Source organism: Myripristis murdjan, chromosome 8 (assembly GCF_902150065.1).
Source record: "Myripristis murdjan chromosome 8, fMyrMur1.1, whole genome shotgun sequence".
Classification (NCBI taxonomy): Eukaryota; Metazoa; Chordata; class Actinopteri; order Holocentriformes; family Holocentridae; genus Myripristis; species Myripristis murdjan.
The window spans coordinates 1,063,293-1,087,170 of record NC_043987.1 but is presented as its reverse complement, the minus strand read 5'-3'; the positions used below and the strand labels follow the sequence as shown (position 1 = coordinate 1,087,170).

The 23,878-nt window shown below is 39.5% G+C and overlaps 1 protein-coding gene across 1 annotated transcript in view; it reads right to left on the bottom strand.

Moving 5' to 3' along the window:
- gsg1l (gsg1-like) overlaps positions 1 to 23,878 on the bottom strand; it is a 101,220-nt gene that overhangs the window by 27,910 nt on the left and 49,432 nt on the right. The window contains exon 3 of the mRNA XM_030058977.1: positions 7,321 to 7,473. Coding sequence (XP_029914837.1) covers positions 7,321 to 7,473 — 153 coding nt within the window. The remainder of the gene's footprint in view (positions 1 to 7,320; positions 7,474 to 23,878) is intronic.

Here is a 23,878-nt window from a genome sequence, read left to right as displayed (position 1 = left end):
GAGGGAGTGAAGTCCTTTATGACAGACAGGCAGAGATGCATTAAGTGAGAATGCTCTCAATAGTTCCTCTATAAAAGATGGTCGTGGCTGGAGTTGGGAGGTCCGTCTTCCTCAGTCTGTGGAGGAAGTGAAGGCGCTTTTGGGCCTTCTTAATGACAGCTGTGGTGTTGTTGCTCTCCTTTTCTCTAAACTGTAAACACACAACCCAATTTTCAAGCTACATTCACAAAACCTCAGACTCCTCTTGCAAAACCAAACTTTCACCTCAAAACAGTTCAATCTGTGCTCAAAACTGAACTGTGTTGTCAAATTATGCCCCGAGTCAATCAAAATTAAAAACACTACTGAGCAGTCACTAAACACTACATAGAAAAATAGAAAGCACAATGCTCAGGACATGAAGCTGTACAAATAAATGTTTATTGTTCACTGTAGGCTAAATGCATGTTGCGAAACCTGTGCATTTAGCATTTGTACATAGTAAAAAAAAAAAAAAAAAAAAAAAAAGTACAAAAAACAGAAATCTTGTGCATTTACACGTAGCACTTGCACAGTACACAAACAAACAGAAATCTTGTGCATTTAGCACTTGTATACAGTAAGCCTATGTAAAAATAAAGTACAAAAATATGGAATACTAGGCCTACAAACAGTTAGCCTAACTCTCCATTACAATACTACAGTACATTGGCACAGTGATGTACTGAAACATATATTTACTTACAGTACACTGTGGTACAGTATATAGTATAGTCCTACAGTAATTGCTGTCAACATTTACATACTACAATGTCAAAAAAGGTAATTACCTGTTCTCTTCTCTAAATCTTCGGATTATCGTGGACACAGTGAATCTACTGATGTTTGGTTGTACCCTTTGTCCGGCCTCCCTCATGCTCATACCATGGACAAGAACATGGTCAATCACAGTAGCTCTGATTTCATCAGATATTACTGTTCTTTGTCTTCACTGACCACCTTGACCTCCTCGACCACCTCGGCCACCTCTCACACGAACTCCTCCACTCAGATTTCTATCCATTGTAGTGCCTCACAAAGCAGTGCTCTCTGAACTGGCTTATACACTACTCACAAAAAGTTAGGGATATTTGGCTTTTGGGTGAAATTTATGGAAAATGTAAAAAGTTCACGCTACAGTGATATTATATGATGAAAGTAGGGCATTTAAGTAGAAGCATACACTGGTGATTTCCTCATCTCAAACAATTTCTTGAAACAAAAGCCAACAACAGTGGTGGATATACCACAACAAAAAATGTCAGTGTCAATAACTTGTCATGCGCCCTTGAGCATCAATTACAGCTTGACAACGACGTCTCTGCTGTTCACAAGTCGACTTATTGTCTGCTGAGGCATGGCATCCCACTCTTCTTGAAGGGCGGCCCTCAGGACATTGAGGTTCTGGGGTACAGAGCTCCGAGCCTCTACACAGCGACTCAGCTGATCCCATAGGTTTTCTATGGGATTCAGGTCTGAGAAAGTGCAGGCCACTCCATTTGAGGTACCCCAGTCTCCAGCAGCCATTCCCTAATGATACGACCTCGATGAGCTGGAGCATTGTCGTCCATGAAGATGAAATTAGGCCTGTGTTGTTCATGCAGGGGCACAATGACTGGATTAATGATGTTATTCAGGTAGTATGGGCTTGTCACTGTACCACTCACAAAGTGTAGGGCAGTTCTGTATTGACGTGTCGTCTTGGTCTCATGATGTCAAGATGTGAACAGCATGATGAGGAGGACTGTTTAAATGCCAATTCTAATTGAACCAGGAAATTTATTGGTCGATTCATGGATCAAACATCTGATGTGAATTTTGCCGTTAAGCTCCTTGTTAGAGAACTGCAACTTGTGCAAAAAGTACTGAAACACTGAACAGTTGGACATGTGCATTCAAAAGTTTACAGAAGGTCACATTAAGTTCACCTGTAAAGGTTAGAATGCATTTTAGGTTCATCCTGAAATTTCACCCGAAAGCCGAATATCCCTAACTTTTTGTGAGTAGTGTATATTGTTGCACCAACCGACTGAAGACTGGGGGGGTCAAGACTGCCTGTACTGTTCTCATCAGATGTCTGTCTCTTGCTTGGTTAACATGCCACTGCTTTCTCTGAAGTAAAAGCAAACAAGAATAATGATAACAATTAGACAAAGATTTAAATATATTCACTTTTTTTCTCCAACTAATGTCTTTATGAAGCTCATTTCTATAGGAATGTCACTGGTGTTACCAGGAAGAAGAGTAACACCAGTGATGGTAACACCAGTGACAATTTGGGAATAAAACTACAATTTGAACAAAATGGTTGCCATTTGTCAGTCCACATGCCTTCAGTCAATATCTAAATCATTTAACTCTTCAATGTAGTACATTTTTATGATAAAATGTTGACCCCTGGGGCCATGAAATGGGTAACACCAATGACAGACTTAAAAGCTTTACGTAAAATTCTAAGATAAAATGACATTTAAAACAAAGAAAGTAAGATGTATCTGACTTACCTTATGCCTGTGTCCACTGCACTGCACAAAATGGCCTTTTGATCCAGCAAGTACCTCAAGGTCAGCTTCATGTCCTGAGCATTGTGTTTTCTATTTTTCTATGTAGTGTTTAGTGACTGCTCAGTAGTGTTTTTAATTTTGATTGACTCAGGGCACAACCTGACAACATAGTTCAGTTTTGAGCACAGATTGAACTGTTTTGAGGTGAAAGTTTGGTTTTGCAAGAGGAGTCTGAGGTTTTGTGAATGTAGCTTGAAAACTGGGTTTTGTGTTCACAAGTTAGAGAAAAGGAGAGCAACTTTCAAGAAATGTGGCAATCGAGAGAAACTGTAAAGTGTTTTGGCATCTGCGAAACTACGTGACAGCACTTCCACCGTTTTTGGAGAATGACCCATATGTTCCCTCACATCATGAGCCACAAGTGTGATCAATTTTGAGTTGTTGTGTTCAACCAGTGACACCAGTGCTTTACTTGTGTTTGACTTTTGCCACCAGTGCTCACCATTATGCAGCACAGGTGCATCACAATGAAAATGTGTTGGTAAGTTGTGTCTAAACAGGTGAAACATGCTTATGGTTTTGTCAAAAGAGTGACTGATTCAATCAGTGGGTTCAGGCAATGGAGCATTTGGTTCAGACAATAGGGTTTAGTGTTTCAGCAATTGAGAAAAACTCTAAGTTTTGATGACAGTGTTTCAGTTTGCCATGAATGTGAACGGTTAATTTCCAGGTGTTGTGTCTTATTTGCTTGTGTTTAGAGTTTTGGCACATTGAGCAAAGCATTTGCAAAATGAGTTCAAGCAATCGAAAAAAACTGTAAATGCATTTACAATAAATATTTTCTGTTAACTATATGCCCTGGATGCTGTGTCCTAAATTATTTTATGTAGTGTCTGATGAATGCTCTGTGGTGACCATATTTTCACTTGCTGTGTGTATGATCTGAACACGTTTGGTTTTGAACACAGGATAACTGGTTTTGAGGTGATAGTTTGATTTGATAGAAAAGTCTGGGGTTTTGTGAACAACATTTAGTAGTTTGAGTTTTTGGCTTTGTGTTTAAGGTTTTGAGAAAATGGGTGGAGGTTTCAAGAAGTGTGTTTTAGCAATTGGGAAAAACTGTAACATGCCCACCCCTGTAGTGAGGATAGTTAGGGCCTAATACAGCGTAATTAGTGGTATGTAACTATAAATTCATTCGTCGGGGAGATGCCAGAGAGAGATGAGGCATACTTGAGGCAGTTACTTATGATAACAGTTTTTTTTTTCATAGTTTTCATGTCTTAGCACATTGCCTGGTTGCACATGTACATAAAAGTCCACCGATGGGATTTTCAACAGAGCCTCTTGAGTCTGCCTCCTATTTCACTATAGACCTTCTGGCTACAACTATCTTACATTGTTGTTGTTGTTGTTTTAACCAAATCCAAATAATCATGTTCAGGCAGAAAGAAATATTTGTTTCCATCACATTATTCATGTTCTCCCAAACAACATATTGGGATTGCATCCCTAGCACAGCTGTTACCTTGGCAAAGTGAACCACCCAGAAATCCTCTGGTTTACCATGAACCAAAGGCCCAGGCGAGTTCTATTCAGTTTAACTGCTATGATGACGACCCAAAGCTGGACAAAATGATTAAGAGGATGCACAACAACGCACTTTTGTTTTGCTTTCACTTTCAGTGCTTTGTCCAGCACCCTGGCCTCCAAAATGACATAACTATTTTCTGCCACAGCACTGCTACTGTATCACCACTTGTTTATAGTGTCTTTATCATATTTTAAGGTGCTGGTATCACCTATTACACCATTGTCATAAAAGTTTAAGACCATACCTCAAAAAAAAAAAAAAAAACCCTAAAATAGAAATAAAATTTTCAAAAAAGGACCCAGTAATGAGTAGTTGTGCCATTCTTGTTAATCACCTCAAAAATTCGTTTCGGCAAGCTTGATGCTAGTGTTTCCAGGAGGCTAGTGGGAATTTTTCAAAATCTTCTCCTGGTGGAGGATGCCCCCAGACCCCCTACAAGAGTCTGGGCTGAGCCCCTAATAACAGGTCCAGCCAACAGCCCTGGTTGCTACACCTGTGGGTACAAGAACCAGCAGCAGATACAGAGCAGAATCATGCTGGCTGCCTGGCTTATCACTCACACACACACAGACACACACACACACACACACACACACAGTGTGTGTGCTCCCCTTCTCCCAGAAGTCATGTCTATGTTTTGTAAATGGCAGACAGCACTGGCAGCTATTATTCACTGCCGTCTTTGAGGGACCTACAGCAGTCAACAGCTCCAGGCAAAAGACAGAAACAACAGAAAGATGGAGGGATGGATGGAGGGGCAAGACAGTAGAGGTAGAGAAAGCTGGGCCAAAGATTCTGTAAGAAAGAAAGGAACATATTAATCAAGGAGGGAAGGAAAGAAGGAAGGAGGGAGTGTAGGGAGGGAAGGAATGGCTGAAAAGATTGAGAGAATTAAGGAAGGGAAGGAATGAAGGAGCAATGAATTATGTAAGGGTGAAAGAAGTGATGAACAAACAAAGGAAGAAGGAATGACAGGAGTAATGCTGTATTCCATTTACTACAGTTGACTACATTTTACACTGCAACAAATCATGCGGGTGTATTACTATTATTAATAAAGAGGAATATGGAGCCGGGGGCGGGGGGTAATATTCTGAGAAAAAAACTCAGCATTTCTGAGATTAAAGTCATACATTTATGAGAAAATCTCACAAATTTATGAAACAAAACTTGAAAATTCTGAGATCATAAAGTTTATGAGAAAAAAATTGTAAAATTACTTTTTTTAAACTGCAGTAAATTGTCATAAATGGGCCAGACATTCAGAATCACTGGTATGGTTCTTTGATCTGACAATGATGCAACCCAATCTGAGAGGGAGCAATTTGAATAATCAGCTCTTTGGATTTATGAACTGAACACAATTGAACCTTATGGATTTAATGAAACACAGGATATGAGTTCTTTTCTGTGATATGAAAAGATGAATTTAGACCTCCCACTACAGGCTTAGGGAGGGGTGAGCCACTAGTCCCATGACACTCACCCTCCTATTTAGTGAGGTAGAGGACTCACCGCTCCTGAAGTTTAGCCCATCCAGTTGCAGCTGGTCAGGTTCCATATGTAAGGGTTAGTTAGTTTTCTAGTTAAGTCTAATAATTGTAACTCTGTCTTACATTAAATAATGATTTTTTTGAAAAATGTAAATTTGAATAATGTCTTGGGTTTTGTAATATGATTCACCTTTTCATAAAATTGCTGAAATGCTTTGAAAAAAATGAAAACTGTGATGGCCAGTCATGTGACAAACCTGAGCAAACCTTAGGAAGCAACGGGGGAAATGTGCTGTTTCAGTGAAGTTATTTCAATGTGCGGTGGTTACTTTTTGTCTTTAATTATACATTTATGTTAAAAAAAACAAACAAACAAACAAAAAAAAAAACACTAGAAAGACTGCCCATGTTGCAATGGGTGAATATTTTGATATTTTAAATTTGATTTTTTTGTGACCTTTGAAAAAATTACTTAAATAAATAAATGAATAGCCTACATAAAGAAGCAAACCAACCAACAAACAAACAAACAAACAGCACTTGGCTGTTGGCTGCAAAGCCAGCCAGAGAGGCATTAGGATGCCAGCAGTTTGCAGTCTGGTGGAGGCAGAGCCATCTTCTTGTGTAAGAGGTTTACAGCTGTTTGGAGAAATCCCTGGAAGCCAGGGCTCTGCTGGCTTCCAGGGGATAACCTCTGACCTTGGACAGCCTCCAACAAGTCTGCAGCTGCCTCTCACTCAGGATTCTTCCACTGTTTGTAAGTGTGAAAGTGCATCAGAGGCTGTGTTCATTTTGTCTACTAAAATCATGAAAAAATAATTTTGTTTACAATTGATTTTACTATGAGGATAGCATGACTGTGGCAAAATGTGTCAATCCTTAAAAATAAAGATGACAGTGTGAAAAGTTTCATCCCTCCCTGACATTTTAATGTAAACAAGACAAAAGTAAAATGACTAAAAAATTCTGATTATTAAGACATATGGCCATTTCTATCCATACTTTATCTTTGGCTGTCTCAGATTTTTTATTTTTATTTTTTTTTTTTTTATTTATTTTTTATTTTTTTCTTTCAATTTATGGGAAAATATTAAACTTCTATTGATATATTGGTTGTATGTTGGTTGGTATATTATTAATATTTACAAGCACATAAACACTTAAATTGTTGACAGTTGTTGATGTTTTGCATGACTTAAGTTGCAATTAATTTTATTTTAAATAAAATGTACTGCTGTTTTGGAATAAAGGATGTGTAATCATTCTAATGACACTGATACAGAAACTTTATTAAAAAAGGTAAAAAAAAAAAAAAAAGAATTTATTTGCTGACTTAGGGCTAAAACTAAATCTCTTTAGTTGCTGTTGACTAAATTCTAACTATAACTGTTTGAGTAGTAAATGACTAAAACCTGACTCGAATAAAATGAAAAATCAGAGAATAACTAAAACTAACATGAAAATCCCTGCCAAAATTGACATTGATGGGAGGAAAGGGTTTCATTTTCTGCATTTGCTCCTTCTGGTAAGACAATGTTCTTACTCTGCATGCATACAAACATGCAGTTTGTGTGTGTCTGTGTGTGTGTGTGTGTGTGTGTGTGTGTGTGTGTGTGTGTGTGCGCATGTGTGCGCATGTGTGCGTGCGTGTTGTGCATGTACAGTGTAAGAGCATTTGACTGTGCCTGAATTATGTCACACATCCACCCACCGGACAGCACAGTGAAGACAGCAGCGAAGGCGTTGAGTTTGAGTCCGTCGATGACGTTGCTGGAGTGGAAGAGCTCCAGACACATCAGACTGAAGCCAACCACCAGCAGCAGGATGTACAACACCTCCGACACCACCGACAGCCACAACACGCCTGCAGAACAAAACATGCACATACACGCATCAATGCAAGAAATACAGTGGCGAAATGACTGTGTGGTGTGGGAGGGTTTGACTCTGTAGCCTGTAACAAGCTGCAGGGAAACAGGCTTCACTCTGACTACAGGAGCTGCTCAGTGAAAGACTTTCAGTAGTCTAGCTTTCAGTGGAGAGTTCAGTCCAAGTGCTCTTTCACAAGCTTAAAAATTACAAATTAAATCTAGATGAAATGCATCTGACAGCATATTAGTACCATTGACGGCAGAAAAAAAAAATGAAGTCGGGAGGGTGGAAATATTCTGAGAAAAAAAATAATCAGAAATTCTGAGATAAAAGTCATAAATTTATGAGGAAAAAAATACATTTATGAGAAAAAACTCAAAAATTAGATTATAAAGTTGCAAATTTACAAGGAAAAATTTGGATAACTAATTTTGTTTCCACTATGGGATTTAGTAAGAAGGGAATTGGAGCCCAGAATCACAATATTATCATCAGCATCTGGACTTTGAAGAGACATTACCGTGACTTGCGCCGATTCAAAGGAAAACAATCTTGTGATTCTGGGCTAAAATCAGCAGGATTTCCTTGTTACTAAGCCAAGTAGAATTTGATGAGGTGATCAGCTGCAGGCATGAGACACGGCGAGCAGCAGTGTCTGAAGTGTGTGGCTGAGCCAACCTCGCAACGTCAAGCCATGTGCTTCCTTGACCAAAAAATACAAAAGTATTTTTCAGTCTTGTTTTTTCCTCGTAAATTTGTGATTTATAATCTCAGAATCTTGGAGGGGTTTTTTTTCACAAATTTGTGAGCTTTTATCATAAATTTACCACTTTAATCTCAGAAATTCAGAGTATTCAGAGTATTTTTCTCCAAATATTATCCCATCCTCATTCCATAGTTTTTTTCCACCTACAATGGCTCTAATACACTGCCGTCAATGTGAGTTTCCTGTTTTGTTTTGTTTTTAATATGATCATTTAAAAATAAATAACATCATAGAAAATATGACTTATGAGAGGCTTGACTCTTTAAAAAAATCCTGATTCTTTATTCTGTATTGTTTATTCAGTGACTGCTGGTCTTTGTGGGGTCCACAAACATAAAATTCCTATGTATTCACATGTATAAAATAATTAACAAATACAGCTAAGAACATGACAACAGTTCGGTAAGAAAATTGATTTTAATCTGAACAACATGAACAATATAAATTATACAAACAAAACAAAACGTATATAGATAGATAGATAGATAGATAGATAGATAGATAGATAGATAGATAGATTTATGAATGGACAGTAATGTATCAAACACATAGTAACCCTAATACACTAAATGTCTTTTTATGCTAACTTTTTAAAGCAGCATATACTTGTGGTCTGTGTGACATTGGAGGAAAGCAGATACAGGCAGCAGAGACTCCACACACAACCATTTTCTTCACAGTCTGTTTCCTGACATGGCAAGACCAGATGACCCATGCTCACTTGACAAGTGTCAGAGTCCTACACCAGCATCCACAATGTTACAGGTTTTGTGAAAATGTATATGGTTTGTTGTTCCAAATGACCTTATGCATAAATATCAAGATCCTAGAATTTAATGGTAATGAAACAAAAGCCCCACTTTTTGGTAATACCTTTTCCCATCATACACAACATCAGCATGATCAGACCAAGGCAACAAATGATCAAGCCTGACATTTGGCCCTTGTAACCTGACCCATATAGACATCATGATAACACTTCTGACTGCTTTGAAAGTACAATATGGTGATTTGTGTATGGTCTACTCTTCTCTAATAATCAATACTGCTCAGAAGGATCATTAGCTCAGTATGTGGACTTCAAGCATCAATGGCTTGCAGAAAGCACAGTTATAAAACCAGCTCGTGTTAAGTAGAAATATTTAGATGTACCACTATGAAGAAATCAACTATGGCAAAACAGTGCAAGATCCTTCTGAGACAAACAGAAATGAGAGATGAAAATACACTGACAAATATAACAGTTTGAAATCCACTGTTAGAAGGGAAACCTTTGAAACACTGGATTGTATTAAAACTAAATGTTTTAAATTTTAAATCTGTCTTTCCATGTCGTTCTATGTAATGTGAAATGGTTATTGACAGGAAAGTCAATTTATTTAGTCAAAGTTAATCAAATTGTAGTACTTGGGACATAGAAATTATAGCAACAAAACCTTTAGAGAAATTAATACAGCTTAATTTATTCACCAGAGGTTCTATCCTGAACTCAGTTTAATGGAGTTCATTGGCATGTGTGATTAGATTGTAGCAGACAGCTTAAAAACAGCAGGCTGTTAGGCTGCTCCTTTTTGGAGCAGAGGAGTGGGTGTGGCAGTGAAGGTGGTTCCAGCTGAGGAGAAACTGCTGGATGACTCACTGCTTCCACCTGGGAGGTGTGAGAAGAGGACAGAGCCAGTATGGAGGAGAGTAGCATGACAAGAGAAGTTTATTTATTTATTTAGCAAATGCTAAATAGTCCTTGAGCCAAGTAGCTGCCTCTTGATCTGCTGCATGGAGGGTGACCAATCCTCCTTTGAGTCTTTGTAGAGGGCGAGCTTCAATGATGTGTTGCATTTATTGCTGCTCTCCACAAGCACTCAGTGGGGTTGTGCTGCTGCCCCACTTGTGAAGGCTGGCCAAGCAGGGGCCGTGTCCAGTCCTCAATCTGCTGAGAGTTGACCACTGTCTCCTTGGGAGGTTGGTGCCAGGGACTGGTAGGGTGGGGTCTGACATCAGGGGCCCTATCTTGTGCCACCCGCTACCCGTTGCCACTACCTGCTACGTGTGAATTGCGCATTTAGGAGCTTCCACTATCCCTAAACGGTATCTTGCGCCCACGCTACCCGCTATCCGTTATGCCGACTCCGTCATTTGCACCTGGAGGTGCGTCCGTGGGCGTGTTTCATGCGCTATCCCTAAAGTTGCTATCTTGCGCACACACGTTAGGGAAAGCGGATAGCGGGTGGTCCTGACCTCCCGCTATCCGCTTTTGGGCTTTTACAAGAGCCGGCGGCTTCAATGCACACGCCCCGACGGAGCCTCGCCACGCACACGGTCGGACTGATACCGGGACGCCGCCGGAATGGACTGAGTATATTACTCATATAGACTGTTTAGAGGAAAGACTGTTTTAATTGGACACTTACACCAGCACGTTTTATTGTTTTATCATAAGCCAGCAGCTGTGCTATATTTTTATTTTTAATATTTTATTTGCCCAATCTACCTTGTCAATAAATTAGTTTAAATTAGTTCCACCTCTGCCTCTTGTGTGTGTGTGGTGTGACCCGGGGATTTTACTCAATCAGTACAACCTTGTGACACGTCCACTTGGACACATGTGGTTCCACCTCCCAAATTAACCTGCCTCTAATATAATATATAATATATATATAAAAAGCCACCTTGTGTCCACATGGTATGTGTGTGGTGACCTGGACCAAACAGGGTCAGGTCCAGGTCAGAGAAGTGCTTGAACCAAACAAAGTATTTTCCAAATGTCCAGCTGATTGGGTTAATTATCATGAGCTGCTTTAGGTGAGTTTCAAATAAAAGTAGCCCATAATTTTGGTTATTTTAGTGGTGTGGGGAATCTGGGAGGTGAACAGCTTCGGACTCTGCATAACAAGGCTGGAGGATATCAAGAGTGAGTTTGATCAGTGTCGTCTCTTGCGCAATGCCAAATCCCTAAATAACGGGTTTATGGACTCTGGCGCAAGATAGGGCCCATTATATTTTTGTTTCATGATATATTTTGGATGAGGAACAGATCAAATGAGATCATTTTAATGTTAATTATGTTAATTTTGGTTGACATGTGGTTTTGATGTTCTGGAAATGATGGAAATGCAAGAACTTGATTGAAACCTTCTCTGACCTAATTGTTTGTATGTCTTTGCGTAAAGCATGTGAGGCCTAAATTGCAACCCTGACATTGCAGCCCTGACTCAACTCTAAGCCTAATGCAACCACTTACCTCTTTTTATTAGTCAGAGAAAGGTATTTCTTTTTACAGGGGGACAATACCAAAAGGCGATATATAACAAATAAATCACAAGGATGACTATAGGGACATTAAAAAAAAAAAACAACTGTATGGATCAGGTGGTGTCATTCAGACAGCAGATAAAGCAGCACTGGGATTGGGACTGGAAGAGAGAATACATCAAACTGAATACTGCAATGACTTGTGGGATACGGCATGCCTTAATTTCTCTCTTTCTTCTTTTAGCGAAATGACTCACTCACACATGAAGAAATTCCCAGAACACACAGAGACAAAGTGTTGTTGAAAGAGCTGCTGGACTCTGGAGGTGGCAGTTTGGAGGCTTGTCAAACACCTGAAGGTTTTCCACACAGCGCTCAGGGAAAATGCCATCAGGAATCGTTGCAATACCAAGACGAGAGGTTTATGATATGCTATGTGAGGATCGACTGAAACTGGAGTTGTAGGCTAGTACTAGACAGTAAGTGGTGCTGACATCAATACCTTTAAATGTGACCATTTTCTTGTGCAAGAATTATAAATAATTACATATAATCACTGTTACCTGATGAATTTAGGAAACAGCATTTAAAACATGATGGGAGACTAAACTCTCCTCTGAAAGTCAGACTACTGAAATTCTTCTAACAATGTTAGTAATTCTTTAAAGGGATAGTCAACTCATTTTGAAAAATGTGATTATTTCACCACCCCCCAGCTGTTCTGTAGGACAGTAGTGGTGCTCTCTTCCTCTCATTGTTACTGAGTGCTGGATACTGGCTGGACGCTCCAAATGCTAACTGTTAAGGTGTGTTCACACCAAACGTGGCGCAGTTACATACAAAGTCAATGCAAGTGTAACCCATGATTGGGAAACAGCAATAAATATATAATAAATATATAAATATAACATGAATAACCATAAAAATATAAATATATATTATATGTTTATATCATATCCAATTTCATATTAAATGTTTCCCCCTTCATTTAATGTGCTACTGTCTCTTTAAGAAGTAAGATACATAGTAAACACTATGCGCGAGCTGGCTGAGCTCAACCAGAGAATGTCTAATATGGGGAGAAGTGCCACTCTCGTCTAACTTCCGGGTCTCGGAAACACGTCTCTGTCCATGTGAGGGCGCTCGCGGGCGAGTGCAGAATGAATGGTAGTCTATGGGGCTACACCCCTAAAAATCCACTTTTCTCTGGAAATAATTTTTTTTCCAGTAATTTGAATACTGTTTTCAAAAGTTGGGGCTAAAAAAAAATACACTCAGCTGAATATTGGATTTTTTAAGTTCACCTATCTGTTCTAAAAAGCCGTTCAAAAAGTGTGATGACGTCACGCATTGAGAGGTGCTGCTTTACGGCGATTTCCAGAGCCCGTCTCCGGAGAGCAGACAGAGACACTCGAGAGAGCCCGTCTGTGCTATATTAGACATTCTCTGTATACACAAATATCAACTTTGATGGAAAAGTCCTCCTTAAGAGTGGTGTTTCCCGTTTCTCTTGGTCTTCGGGTGCCATCAGGTGGGATCCCTCGTCGTAAACAGCCGCAGTCCGTCACTGACCAATCAGCATTCATTAGCAAATGCTAGCGTGTTATGGCCAACAACAGCCCAAACTGTAGGAAACTGAAAGGATATAAGTTCTCGCTAATTTCACTTTTAACCTATAATCCATACTGGACTTTCAGAAACTACAACAGTATTTGCGATTTTTCAACCATAAACAGGAGTAAGAGACAGATTTAGCCGTTTAGCTCCATAGAGCCCCATTCATTCTGCACTCGCCCGCGATCACCCCCAGTGGAATTACGGTGGAACTGCAACCAAGTTTGATACAACGGGGGTTAATGGAGAGTGGCAAGGCTCGTCGTAGACGGGCTCTGGCTCAACTGACAGACACCAAAGAAAAAGACAGAAACCCCATTGAAAAAGTTAAGACATGATCCAACAGAAATATAAATACCTATAAGGAAAATTAGTCTTTTCAAAACGGACAATATACCCTGCTACATCCCAGTGTAGTGAACTGAATGAACTGAATTATACAGTATATAAGATATTTGTATTATAGGAATTTCATTGATGAACCAGAACTGATTATTAAGTGAACATTCTGAAACGGAACATTTTGAACATTCTGAGTATTTTCAACGTATGTATGTTGTTTTCTTTTGAATGTGAATGTGAATGCATGTTTTAATGGAAGGTGAAGAAAACTGTTTAATGGAAAAATAACAAAGGAAGAAAGAAAGGGAGTTAATTCAAAAGAAAGAAACAGATAAAAATTAGAACTAAATAATTAGAAATTAAATTAAAGAGTTAAAAGACCGGTCTTATATCTAAATCCTAATATATACATATATATATATATATATATATATATACTAATGTTATTTCTAGTTTATGCCACCACTCCCTTCGAGCCTAGATACTGGTCCAGTAGCCAAATAATCGTTTTATTGAATAAATAGTGACAAAAGTGCTACACAAGGATGCAAATAGATGCCAATTCACAGCATGCAATACAAATGATGTGAATTTCTGCATCGTGAAGCGTGTGAACTTTGCTTCGGTCTGAACACACTATTTACCTCCTGCCAATGGAGGACTGGACTCCATCGGCTCACATTCTTAAAAATAACGGACATATTCCACTAAAAGAGGGATTAACATCACTTTACAAGTGTCATTTTCCAAAACTAAAATGAACATATGACTACCAAGTGTACTGGGACAAAAGCTTCGCTCATGTTCCTGTTTAAAACTGAAGAGCTCATTTGCAAAAACAGATATCTCCATTTGAATTTATTAAACCTTTTTAAACTTTTTGAATTTTATTAAAATTTACTTTATATTTATTTCTATTTTTTATATGTTTATTTAGCCTGGCATGATTTTTATTATCCTAAATCATGCTTTGCGTGTGTGTGTGTGTGTGTGTGTATATATGTGTGTGTGTACTCCAAGCAGTATCAGTGAAAAAGGTGTATTCATTTTAGGAATGGCTTTTATCTGTTTTTGCAAATGAACTCTTCGCGTCTGCACTTCCTGTATCACTCTGCACCAGAGCAGCCGTAACTACCACAGAGACACAAGTAGATTGTTTGAGTTTGCTCAACTGTTTTCTTCACTGAACACATGCACATGTTGGAGGCTAGAAATAACAACCTGAATTGTCCAGAGTAGGAAAAGATAGCTGGCAAATCATGTTGTAGCTAGCTTCCTCTTTTCCTCTGCTCCCCTCTATCACATGTTTCACACATTTCAGACACCTGCCAGCCACCGTAGTAACTGGGAACCAGCACAAACACCTGAGACCGTGCATGAAAATAGATTTGCTTTTGATTGTTATATTTATTTGTAAACAGTCAACATTTCTTAACACCATTCAGGCTGCAGAAAATCACATTCATAAAATACACATATTCAAAGTCAAACATTGTTTATGTAACAGTTTGAGTGCATTATGGCTGTTATTTTTAAGAATGTTGGCCATTCATTCATGTGCACATGTATTCATTTGTTTATTTGCCTGTTGACACATGATATCATATACTGCTGATGACATATTTCTTCCTGTTTGGTCCTAAGGGGTGCTGCATCATTTGAGGAAGATGGCATGTTTACTGGTAGCTTGTTTGGGATGTTATGTCATGTAGTTGTTTTATGCACATCAGTCACTTGCTAAAATGTGCGCGTGCATGCATGCAAACACACACATTGCCTTGTATTGTGATATGAGTCCTTTGATCAAACCGAAGTGTCTGTGGACCACTGAGCAGAAAGAGACGCAGAGAGGAAACTTTCACCTGGTCAGGGGGGACCAGTGAAGGACATTATGCAGGGATGATGAACAAGTTTTACAATCCTACTCTAATTCCTGGGTAGTGGAAATGTGAATCTTTTTTAAAGGAGAGGAGCTATCATTCTGTAACTTTAGGCGCCTTGGGGATCCACTGTCACTACCAGCATTCAATTTTTTTTCCCCACAGCTTTCAGTGCTCATCATTTCTAAAAGGCAAAACTTGCTCCTGGAGTAGTGGGGCTCAGGAGACGGAATTACAAAGTATTACCTGGGTCTGCATGGCTCTGCATGTACTTGAGTTACAGGTATGTTCAGACTAGGTTTTCTAAGGCCCTGCTGAAACTGCAGCCAAATCAGATTTGTTTCTCAAATCAAGTGATCAGATTGGATTTGTGTGTCCAGACATGGCCAGCCTCTCCGCACACGTTGCTATAATTACGATGCAGGCGTCAGTAACCATGAACGCTGGTGACTAAACAACTGTGTTTATGCGAGTGCATGGGATTCACATCCTCCAAACCCGAGGTCACAGAACTTTATGAGGCAATCTAGGAGGAGATGCAAGCAGAGAGTAACCAACTGACTGACGGCAGCGTCCTGCATGTCCAGGCAAATTCATGAGCGTGCAGGAGCTTGTTCAGGCAAGTGCATCTTTTTAGTGGTTAGGCAAATCCTCTTTCTCTCTCTCTCCCTGTGTGCTGTGTCTCTCTCACGCTGGTTTCAGACAGGACATGGAAACGCCACGCAACGTCAATTCTTGAGTGAGGAGGAGCCTGTCTGTTCACAACAGAAGTGTATTTCTCAGCACCGACTACATGCAAATCCCCACTCTCTCTGTCCCTTTGTGCTGCGTCTCTCCAACTGTCACACTCTAAAAACACTAATTCTAACTATAAATAAGTTAAAAGTGGTTCTTTAATATAGACTACATTTTGGGTAGGGGATTAAAAAAATAATAATAATAAATTACCAATTTTGGTTATATTGACTACAATCCTGGGTCATGTTACACGAAAAATTGGGTTATTTATTTAACCCAGATTATGGGTCAAAATGCATAACTCAATTTCTTGAGTCAAAATAACACAGCAAGTAGTTGGACCCTTTTTGACCCGGGGTTGGGTTAAAGTTGGGTTATTTTTTAACCCAGCAGTTTTTAGTGTGTACTCTTTAGTATTCCTTCTGTCTCTCTGTCTGCTCTCTCTCATAGCGTTCATAATGAGTACATCATTTAATGGCTGAGTCTACATGGTTCTCATGGCTGGGCATCATAAGTGAGTACATAATTTAATGGCTGAGTCTACATGGTTCTCATGGTTGGGCATCATAAGTGAGTACATAATTTAATGGCTGAGTCTACATGGTTCTCATGGTTGGGCATCGTGAGGATGATTTCAGATATTGTAGCTGCAGACACAAAGTGGTTTTGCCTCTGTCAGAAAACATCTGTGGAGATGGACATGGTTGGAAGAGAGACCTGCCAATAAGTAAACCATGTACACTGTTTTAATGTATTCTGTTGACTTCTCAAAAACAGCAGTAATACTGTGTCTAACAAACTGTGGATGGACAGAGTCTGAAATTTCATCAAAATGTGGGAGAAAATCAGGGAAACTGAAACTCCAGAAGAACAGCAGGAGAGGGACAGGACAATCACAAGAGTCGGCATGCATGGGATGCATATTTGACCATCTACAATGGGTGTTCAGCGTGTTTCCTTGTGAAATTCACACACACACACACACACACACACAGAGAAAATATAATAGATGCTGAAACTGGAGCTTCGGATCATGAGCAGCTCTGGTCTGAGCTGTACCAAAAAACAAAAGTCTGACTCTATCATTTTATCAGAGAGAAAGGTCTTTCTTAAAGCACCACACCAGTGATTCTGATGATGATGTTTGGTCCATTCAAGGATACAAGGAATACAAGGAATACAAGGAATACAAGGATCATTATACAACAGGTTGTATAATGAAATTAAAATGTAGTTCCCTCTTGATTGATTGATTGATTGTATAAAAAAATAGATGGTGCATTTAGTAGTCTGAGGGAAGAAGCTGCTCTGTAGTCTGGTGGTACGGCAGCGAATACTTCTGTATCTTTTGCCTGATGGCAGCAGGGTGAACAGGCTGTGGCTGGGGTGGGTGTTGTTTTTTCGCTACAAGTTACCCACATTTTATATTGTAACAGCATTTTACAAATCACGTGGGGGTGCAAAAGAATTCACAACATAGATTTAAAATCCCTCAATTTTTAAATGTTAAATTTTTGGTTGAAACAGCCACAGTATAATGTTCTGCTTCTTTAGCTGACAAAGTCGCCACCATTCATTAACCACAGAGCTGATAATTTGCTTTGGAAAGCAAACATTTCTACAATTGTGGGAGAAGTTTGCCTCCAGGGCTTTCTGTCAGAAAGGTGTTCTATCCCTAACCCTAAGTAACTCTAAATGGCCGCAATATTGCATGAATTCGTGGTGACATTACTGATGAAATGTATCTTGCTTTAAACCTCTATAAAATAGGAGGAATAAATTTAATTATAAATAATATTACCCACTCTAATATCTATTTCATAATGCTGTGGAAACATAAACGAAATTCTCCTTCAAAAACCACTTTATTTTTTCAAGAGTGCATTGAACATATTATGACAACATAATAATACAAATTTTTACTGAATGGAGCTTGAATGCAACCATAATGTAACTCATTGCAGTTTCTAAAGGGTAAAGCAGCTCAGGGAGCCCTGGCTGTCTGTTCCAACTCAGAGCCACTTGTGATCCTGGAAGTACATTCAGAGTTGACTTTTCAGTGAAGATCAAATGCAACTGAATTCAGTTTCATCATACTCAGTTTCAAGATGACTGGAATTCAGTTCAAAACAAATGAATTCAATTTTAAGTTACTGAATTCTAATTTTCGATAGTTACTGAAGTTAAATAATACTTTAGTTAAATACATTTTTAATACAATTATTCAAGTTCAGCAATTTACTCTCATATTTAAACGATGAAAATTTGTTTTCCAGTGACAGAAGCAGCGATGAATATGAAATAGGCAGACAGAATATAATTCACCAAATCAAGTCCAAAAGAAAGATGAAATCAGATTTTTTTAAAAAAGAAACTACTTTTTTGAAAGTATGGGACATGAATCAAAGTTGGAGAAAGCAAATGTATGAAGAGATGGATCTGGAAGAAAAAGACAAAAAAGAAGAGGAAAAATACGAAGAGAACAGAGGAGCGAGAGGAAGCGGGTGAGAAACCTCTGGAGGCATCAGTGATGAAAGCAGCACTAACCACATCACGACGTCAAGGTGCAATATTAATGTAAAGGCTGCTCACAGAAGGCAGGCTGGAAGCCTTCTGAGAGCAGCAGCAGCTGAAGCCTTCACACCAAGAACCACAAGTCAACTCCAAGTGTTCAAGTGAGCAATGATTTCTCATTATCTCCATTTCTTATTATGAAATGGAAGCTGCAGTGCTGTGTAAACACATCTCACAAGGCACGGGCGGCTCTGCAGTCCTGGGTGATGTTAAACATTCACACTCCAGTGATCTGGGCAACGCAACTACACTGGAGTTCATTTCAAAAAGAGACATTTTAAAAATGTTGAAAACAATGAAACTTTTTCCATTAAAATACCAATAAATGGGGAAAATCACTTACATTATCAACTAGTTTCAGTGAAGTTCAGTATGTCTGGGGTGTGTACCATGAGCTGTTTGCTGTAGTGATCTGATTGTATCAAGGTAAGACCACCAGCCATATAGTAAGAAAAGAACACTGAAGTGAGCCCTTTCATGAATGATGTGCACTACCTGCCCAGTCTCACAGCAGGTTGTGATGTAGTCATGAAAAATTAATCTATAAATGTCCAAGGACATGAATAGTTCATTTTTTTGCGACATCAGCATGACTTTAAAAGTAATGAATTTCAACTGGAGCTAGATTTTATTGTGTATACCACTTATTATGAGGGAGGAGCAAGTACATAAATACTCCTTGGAGAGGGAGACGGGGCAGATCATGCTGCCCAATATACTGTATATCAACATGCCACAACATAAGGGACAGTGAATGACCTAGACACACACACACACACACACACACACACACACACACACACACGATATACTGTATATATATCTAATTAATAATTAACAAATATTAATCTTAATTTTTCTTGAAAGTTTTAATGCATTGTTTAATGTTAAATGTTTGGTTATTATGTCCAAAATAACAAATTGTACTCTGTTGCTTTGGCAAAATTGTTCTTGTAACTTTAATGCCAATAAAGCTTTTGAATTTAAAAATTTGAATTTGTATAAAGACCCACAATCTCCAGCATTAGGAGGCAGGTGGGGTGGGGGATTTGTCAACACAGCTGTCATGTAGGCAACATGGGTTTGAGTCCGAGCTCAGATGAGTGCTCATTTTCATGACGTGACAGAGACCGTGTCCAGTGTGCAGTTTCATACCTTGACCTACTCTTTCCCTAACCTTAGCCAAGTGGTTTTTACACCTAAACCTAACCTTTCCCTAACCCTAGCCACCTTAACCAAGTATTTTTGTTGCGTAACCCCAACCTTTCCCTAACATTAACAAAGTGATTTTTTTATGTCTAAACTTAACCTTTCCCAAACCTTAACCAAGTGGTTTTTATGTCTAAAAATAATCTTTTCCTAACCTCAACCATCTTTTTATGCCTTAAAGGCCCAATGGCATGAAAAATGCAATTTTGTTTTTTCCTGATAGGGAAGGTCTCAGGGCCACATAAATACTGTCCCATGCATTAAACCTGTGATAAATGGAGAAATGCACACAGCCCATTCTTTGAAACTCTCCCTTTAAGACGAGCGGACAGCACTTCCTCCTTTCTGTGATGTCACACATAAGCAGGGCCTCTTCTGTAACTACTTCAGCGAGTGTCTGCATCAGTGTGTCACTTGACGTCTTCTGTAGCTACGTCAGTGAGCGTGTGAATCAGTGTATCGTTGGAATATTCTTTTTATCTGACTAGCTGGTGCGTGGCAGGGCCTTCTGAACTCTACCTGGGACTCACTGGATTCCTCTTCCTGTTCCACTGTTATAAAAATAGCGGTGCAACTTGGTGGGCGTTATCCTGGTAATTTCTCTGCGTAAGAAATACATGGTGCGACGTGTGAGTGTGTGAACGGGGTGACATGCGTGTGTCTCACGCCCAATGCGTGACACTTGAGAGCTACTCCGCCCACTTAAACTAGTCAGCTCTCCTCCGCTCCCCAGGTAACAAGCTAACAAATTAGTGACATGTCAAAGAAACGTTGCATCACAGACGGATGCAATGAGACTAATGTTTCATTATAAGATGATACGATGATAATTCCCGTTTACCGGTGAGTGTCATTGAGCAGCGTAGGTCTCAGTTACTTGCCTGTGATTGGCCCGACCATATGTCACTGAGAAAACAGTCAGCCAATCAGTGGAGAGGTGCTGATTCTCTCTTCTGATTGGCTAAACAAACCGTGCTGCCAGAGCTCCGGAGAGAGGAGTTGTGAAACTATATTTAGCAGACCACAGGTTCAAAACCACAAATACATCATGCTAGAGATATCAACACTTAAAATAAAACCCTGGAAAAGTGGACAGCATGAGGCCTTTAACCAAACCTTTCCCTATAACCTTAACCAAGTGTTTTTATGCCCAAACCTAACCTTTCTCTAACCTTAACCAAGTGGTTTTTATAACCAAAACCTAACCCTCTCCCACCTGGATATATGTTTTTTGTTGGCTTAAGCTACTGAAGTTTGTGTACATATACATGGAAAATGGACAGCTCATGTTCACGAACAGATTATAGATTGTCAGTTATAACAATATAAATAAAAAGAGAGAAGATATGATTGCTTTTTGTATCTGTTTTGTATTGGGGTTTTTTGACATGTGAAATCATGAATTCAAAGAATATCTGTTAAATCTTTTTATCCAACAACTAAACTAAACGAAACTAAAATGTCGGCTAAATGGGACGTCAGGGATATGTAGTTTTTTGCTTGCTTATTTGCTTGTTTGTTTGTTTTGTTTTGTTTTTTTATATGGCTGAAAATTCATTCATAGTGTACATCTACCCACTACCCGCATTCCTAAATAGGTATACCTACACAGCAAGCCGGCTTAACACATCTCAGCCTACTTGGGTTATTGATTGTTCCACTGTGCTAACTGTAATTCCAGTAAAGGTAGCATGAGGTAATACTGGATTCACTAGAAATGTAAATGTAATACATTTTATGTGCTCATACTGAATGTAAAATAATGTTTGACAATTAAATATAGTGCAAATGTAGAATTCACCATGATGAATGCACTGAAAGCTTATGGCAACTTTATTTCACATCAAAAAATATTTGGTGGGTCATGACACAAATAGTACCTTTATATTTATGTCCTAGCTTGGGAACCTCTGGGCTGGAGGATGAAACCTTGTAATTTTGGTCATTTTGGTCATTTTGGCCCTTTGCTGATGCCAGCAACATCGCACAGTCGCTTTTGTCAAGGCAGGGGAGCAGCCACAGGCAGGACACAAGAGGCAGGGATCCTGGCAACTGCTCAGGACTGGCAGCTCTCTGTAGATCTGGAGAAGCAGCTGAGATTCCCCCAGCATATTGTCAGCACCACCCTGAGGCCAGACATCCTTTTGGTCTCTGAGAGCACCAAGAACATCATCCTCAAGGAGCTGACTGTGCTGTGGGAGGACCAGCTGGGGGAGGCTCATGAGAGGAAGAGGACCAGATATGAACATCTGGTCATCAACTGTCGAGCGCAGGGCTGGAAGTCAGGATGTATGCCCATCGAGGTCGGCTTCAGGGGATTTCTGGGGCACTCACTCCACAAAGCCCTAAGTGCATTGGGCATTAGAGGAACAGCAAGGAGGAGAGCCATCAAGAATACCACCAAAGCAGCCGAGCAAGCCTTGAGATGGCTCTGGATCTGGAGAGGAGAACCATGGGGACAAGCGAATGCCACCTGAACATAAGCCATGGTCTGATGGCTGATGGTGTCTGATGTTGAGAGACCCGAAACACCTGATGACCCCAGGTCACATCACTGATGATGTGTTCAGGTGCATCAGAAGATGTATGCAAGAACTACTGGTCAGGGTTTTTTTTTTCCCAGGAAAGAGCTGAAAAGCTGAATGAACTGGTTATTGATTATAGAATGTTGATGCTGATGTTGAATTATCTCTTTAAAGAAACCGACAAACCATGAGATGATGTGAAAGTAAAACACTTTGTGGAGTATCATCAAAGTTACTAAAATCACATGACACATCATATGACACATCTCCAATTTTCAAACTACTGGGTGACCAAATTCCATTTTAGGATGAAGCAGCAAAGGGAGTTTGCACATTACACAATAGCAGAGTGCATACTTTATATGTCAGGCTTTCAATTGAAGCTAATCTCTTTTGTTTAATAAATTAAAACATTAAACATTTATGTGTGTGTGTGGTAGATTTGGGGAGTATTTAAGTTACCTATGCAACCTTTCCACAAAATCCTTTGCTGTTCTGTGAATCAATTCAGAAGTTATGCACCTTGCTGTGTTCGACCAGGCCCACTGCCATGCCCTGTGTTGGCCAGTCAGCGTAATCAGCTCTTCCTTTCTCCATGACCAAACTTTCCACAGAACTTTGCTACGTTACATTCATACATTCAGAAGTGATTTGCCTTTTTCTGATCAGTGACGCCCACCACCCCTTTGACCAATCAGCATGAAAAGTGAATCAGTTCTTTCTTGGCCCATGGCTAACCTCTCCACACACAAATTTATTCATAACTTTTTGAGATATCCTGATAACAAATGAACAGACAAACAAACAAACAGAAGGGAAGAAAACATAATCCTTGGTGGAGGTAAAAATGACAGGAAGTCCATATGAGAGATCTGGTGTGTCCGTGGCATAAGATGCATCCTTCCCAGCTCAACATTGACTTTTCCGGTGTTGTATATTTGGTGTTGGTCAACTGAGACAAGCCTTTGTAGTGCAACGTGAGAGAAGCCACCCCTCCTCAGCTGCAGCCGTGACTTTGAGAAGCAGCTATTCTGTGCACCAGTTATGTATTTGATCTTCTCCATTTGTTTTGGTCTGTCTTATTCCCACTGCAGGAAATGTTGTGATGTCCAGGCAAGATCTCAACAGTGTAAATATGTGGAGATTTCTTGTATGTATTTAGGTGTGAGACAAAGACATACATCTGTGTATTTGCTCTCTGTAGCTACCGTTGTATAACACAGATTAGACCAACCAGCGTCAACAAGGATGGGAAAAGACAATAGGACCACATTAGTTATTTTTTTTTCCTATTTATCCTAATAAATAGATTTAAAATGTTTTAAAAGTCATCAAGGGAGCAAAGAGTCAGTGTGAAGGAGGAGAGGACATCTGTCACTGGAGGGGCTTAAACTTATCACGCCCTGCATGTGGCTCAGCCAAAACTGTCAAAACACCCAAGGACTCCTGTGCTGCTGCTGATCGCTGTTTCCCAGCCGGTTGTCAGCTGCATCAACCCTT